General features: G+C 28.4%; 2 protein-coding genes across 2 annotated transcripts in view; both read left to right on the forward strand.

Annotated features, from left to right (window-relative positions):
• LOC108757472 (cytochrome P450 4V2-like) overlaps window positions 1–1385 on the forward strand; it is a gene marked incomplete at its 3' end in the record, with an annotated part of 5855 nt that extends 4470 nt beyond the window's left edge. Inside the window, exon 4 of the mRNA XM_018501892.1 lies at window positions 1261–1385. Within this exon, the coding sequence (XP_018357394.1) occupies window positions 1261–1385 (125 nt within the window). The remainder of the gene's footprint in view (window positions 1–1260) is intronic.
• Window positions 1386–2306: 921 nt separating this feature from the next.
• The window catches only part of LOC108757483 (cytochrome P450 3A19), a 10704-nt gene continuing 7757 nt past the window's right edge, over window positions 2307–5253 (forward strand). The window contains exon 1 of the mRNA XM_018501912.1: window positions 2307–2362. Within this exon, the coding sequence (XP_018357414.1) occupies window positions 2307–2362 (56 nt within the window). The remainder of the gene's footprint in view (window positions 2363–5253) is intronic.

The following is a 5253-nucleotide window of genomic DNA, read 5'->3' on the forward strand; positions in this document are numbered from 1 at the left end:
TAAGCAATTTTTATAATACTGTTTGCAATTTTGCAATAATTAAGTTTTTCATAAGTTATGCAAAAATGAGCGTCTGACAAAATGGGCTACAAAACTGACATAGTAGGCAATAATACCAACATTCCTATTATATAAATAAAGATATACCAACATTCCTATTCTGTAAAGAAAATTAATTTATGAAACCGTAAACATTTAAAATGACATAATATTATCAATAATACAGTCACTATTATTTTAATTACGCAATTTGCAAAAGAACACTGTAAGAATTTTCTTCTCGGATTCATAGAATTGGTTTTTAGCTGATTTGGTATAGAAATAAGCCACAAATATATGAATTATGAGTTTGTACTTCTTTAATTAGCTAAACAGATCATGATTTTATTAGTATTAATAAAGTGCAATAGTTAGTTTCTGAGAAATAAGGGGGTGTCACTTTAGGAGACCTATGTCAGTATCGGCGACTTTCCTCTATATATATGTATATATATATGTCCTTTCAATTTTTTTTTAATATGGCCGGAGACACTACCGCGTCTCCTGATATAAGCATATAATATAGATATAAGCAAACATAATTACAGAAAGTAAAACGCAGTTGTTCTCAAGTAAGTACAAAAAAAAATAATTACATGTTTGAAAATCCATCCACATAATAGTGATTCGCAATGGAAAAACCGGATTGTAAAGAATAATTATTAGAAAACCGGCTTACGATCAGGTTGTCTCATTGCGAATTACTATATGCGAATGGATTTTTCACAAATGTAACTGACATTTTTTGTTGCACCTTTACTTGCGAAGGACTTTTACTTTCTATTATAGTAGCTATAATTTATGTTTGCTTATATCATTAATTTATATATTTATTAGTTAATTTTACACTAATATAACCTGATTTTATAGTCAAAACGTTTTGTAGTATTTTTATTGTTTCAATACATTATTATATGTTAATATAAGCATCTACATATAGAGTAATGACCTAACTATTATTTTTGTTTAAATAAATTTTAATTTCACTGATCCTTTGTATTTACTTATTATTTTCATTAATATTTACTTTCATATCACATTTTATTTATATTAATTATATTTCCTAATATTGTTTAATGATATTAAACTTTAACAACGCTATCAATTTCTCGGAACATTCCTTCGTCGTAATTATTTATACGTAGGTACATTATACCTCTTTTTATTATCATGATATTGTTTATTATATTTTTACGTTGTTCGTTATAATATTTTTTTCAGAATCCATGTGGAGTCGAATGAGAATAATGACTGCACCAACATTTAGTTCATTTATGTTACAAAGTTTTTTTAATACGTTTGTTGAACAATCTGTAGCACTTACATGTGAATTAGAAAAAGTTGGTTTAAATAAAAATGAAATTATTCATGTAGAACATATATCAAATTATACTTGGAGAATTGCCTGTGGTAAGACTATATAATTTAATACAAATTATATATTACAAAAATATTATATTTTACGTGTAACAAATGAAAATTTTAAGTAGTATATAAATTCACACAAGAATCATACAACCATTTAAGATCCAGCTAGACCGTTTAAGGGTTTGATTTCTATAGTTTGTGTTATCTCATATACGGTCCTATAATATATTATATTGCTTATTTACGTCTCCTAAAGAGATGTTGTTCCTTCATATATTAATTATTGCGAAGAATATTACTAAGGCCTCGGTAGTTTAAAGGCTTAGGTTCCGCTTGCACGGAATGTAAGAGATCCGGGTTCGACTCCCGGCTGAGGTAATATTTTTCGCAATAAGAATTAATTATTTACAGATTTTAATATGTCATTTAACTTTATTAAGATCGTTTCGAAGATGCGAATAAGCATCAAAAATTTGTTAAATTGCTAGTCAATTTAACTCGTGATATTACTGCGGTAGTTTAATAGAGTTAGCGTTTCAAGACTGAAAAATCACTTTAGCGCGCGTTTCTGGGGACTACACACGTAGTATATAAATTTACATAAGAATCATACAAGCATTAAGATCCAGCTAGACCGTTTAAGGCTTTGATTTCTATAGTTTGTGTTATCACATATATGGTTCTATAATATATTATATTAAATAATTATATGTTTATGAATATTTATACGTATTTATGTATATTTATACATATTCATGCATGAAAAATTTTTTACCAGGTATATTATATGTATTATATAGACGTATAAATAATGTAAAACTTAATGTTGTATCGATTGCGCACATTAATATTTGATTAATAAAATTTCTTTTTACATGTTATTATGTAAAGACTGCATGATGGGCATCAAGTTGAAACCAAATAAAAACAATCAATGTACAAAAGCAGTTCAAAGGTATTTAAAATTTTTTTCAAATTCTAAATATATTTATAATTAATGCAAATCGTATTAACATCAATAGATATAAATCTATTTAAATAAAATTTTTATCTGTTCACAAAAATTACATTATATGTACAAGAAAATTTTTTGTGAAAAATGTAACTGGATATATCTCCATATGAAAAGTATTCGTACATCAAATTAGACTCGCTGTACGTCGATTGTGAAGTTTCTACGAAAAAACAATTCCTATGAAGTTTCAATCCCTTTTTATGGAGTGAGGTTTTATCTACCTATTATATTCCAAAAAAGGGATTGAGATTTTACTCCTTTGAAGTGAATCTCATACCAAAAGATTAAATCTCATTCTAAAAAGAGTGAAAAAAGGGTAAAATTACCGTATTTTAGCTTAAACTTCTTATACATGTTTTTTCGGATTTTTTGATGAATTGAATCATTTGCAAATCACGTGTTGAAAATCACATTAAAAGTAGCACAATTTCATCAAAATCTTTTATTGCAATCTTCGATATTTTCTCATTAATTTAGTTTGAAATTTAATTTGAAATTAACGTTTGCAAATGATTTAACACATCAAAAAGTACGAAAAAATATACATAAAAAAGGTTTTGTTTTTTAAACTAAAATTGGATATTTTATTCAATGTCTTGAGTAATGAATAACACAGGTCAATTTTGATTAAAGTAATGGAATCTTCTTTATGCATTTTTATTTTCTTTAATTTGTTCAATCATTTGCAAATGTTAATTTTAAGCTAAACTAAGAGGAAAATATTAGAAATTGCAATTAAAGATCAGATTTTTACGAAATTGTGCCACTTTTAATGTGATTTTCAACATTCCCATCAGATCAGTTTGAAATAACCATTTTTAATGATTCAACACATCAAAAAATACAAGAAAACGTGTATCATAAGAAAGGTGGGCCAAAATCCAGTAATTTTACCATACTTCTTTGTCACTCTTGAACAAGAGTGATAGTATTTTCACTCTTTTTTCAAGACTGGCTCAATTTTCAGTTCTTTCGAGTGAGATTTTACTCCACGAGATTTAGAGAATACTTATATTGCAGACATTTACACTCCATAAATATTGATGTGTCGAAGCCAATGTGGATCGTCAACGGTTCAATAATGCATATCATGTGTATTTAACTGTCTATGATTTGTAAAAAAAATGACTCGTCTGTAAACAACACATAATCGAAGAATTGTTGATCAATCTCTAACTGGTGTAAGGCCCATTCGCAGAATCTTTGCCTATTTTGAAAATCGTTACCACCAAGAGATTGATGTAAGCATATGCGATAAGGATGAAAATTATGGCGTTTCAATATTTTCCAAACACTTTTATAGTAGATAAATCACATTGAGAAGCGATTTGTCGACAACTAATATTTTTATTTTAATTTATGGAGAATCAGGCCGAAACTCAGTGCGAGCTACACAATTGTATGCGGAAAAATATCCTCATCGTTACTATCCATCCAGATGTACATTTGATAGATGGTTAAGTCATTTTGCGAATCAGGTAGTGTCTATCAAGCTGAAAGAAATCGTCACAAGACAAAATGTAGCAAAAAGCGAAAACTTTTGTTTTGGCGGCAGTAGCTAAAAATCCACACATTACTTGTCGACAAATAGCTTGTCAATGTGATTTATCTACTAAAAGTGTTTAGAAAATATTGAAACGCCCCCTCCCCTCCATAATTTTCATCCTTATCGCATATGCTTTTTTCTATGGGGATACATAAAAAGTCGAGTTTATTGTGATAATTTGGCATATTCCGGTAATTCGGAAGAAGATTTATATGGGGGTGCTACAATTATTTATTTATTTATAATTTTTTTTCGGGGGTAGACACAAAATTTTTTTGATGGACAAATGTGGACAATCGATTGCGATGTCAAAATTCACATTTAGGGGTGCCAGCTTCATAGACTTACGCTTTAGGTGAGAGACACGCGGAACGAGGATTCTGAGATCGAGTCCCGGTCGAGCCCAGTCTTTCGTTGCTGAAGAATGTAACCTAAATTTTTCTGTTAAGAAAATTAATGGAATAGCATTAAGAATACTTTATTCTAGATTTGAGAACTTTTCATTCAAGAAGAATTATATTCTTTTCTGCAGAATAAATACGATTGGCTCTATATCAATCTTATTTTACACTAGATCGAGGAATAATAGCATTGAATATAGAAATCTTTTCTGTGAATGTAAGAAAACTCATTTATTAAGTCATTAGGATTTTACTCTTTCTCGTTTCCGAACGACGTATCATTAATATCCATGGCCTAGACACCAAAATTATTTATTGGAACAATTGTGAAGACAGTAGTTCTTCACTTTTATTTAATTTATTATATCTTTTGCGTATGTTTAATTGTCTGGATACAACCTGTTGCTATTTCATGTTTTTTATCTCTAGTTTGAGTGATGTTGCTTTATATTTCACTTTTCCTTACTTATTTAAGGTTTAATAAATTTTTTATTTTTACTTTTTACTCTAAGTTTATATTCTTTTATATGTATATCTCAATATTATATTATTTTATAGAATGTTATATACAGAGTTATGTATATTTAAATATTATATCATCCCTTTTACTATTACAAACTGAAGAAGACTATACAGTCGGAAGGTGTTACATTATTTTAAACGTCATTGGACATTAAATTAGTTGTATGTCATTTCAATATTATTGTAATATTTTACTTGTTACTTAGTCTTGTTAATATTACTTTTGGTAAATATGCAGATTAGGGGAGCCCCCCCCCAATGAACTTGACCTTGACATATGTTGTCAAGGTCATGACCCCGAGTGACCTTGAGGAAGTTTTAATTGCAGGACGTTACTCATTAAGAAGTTATAAACAAAAGAA

This window comes from Trachymyrmex cornetzi, unplaced genomic scaffold (genome assembly GCF_001594075.2).
Source record: "Trachymyrmex cornetzi isolate Tcor2-1 unplaced genomic scaffold, Tcor1.1 scaffold144, whole genome shotgun sequence".
NCBI lineage: Eukaryota > Metazoa > Arthropoda > Insecta > Hymenoptera > Formicidae > Trachymyrmex > Trachymyrmex cornetzi.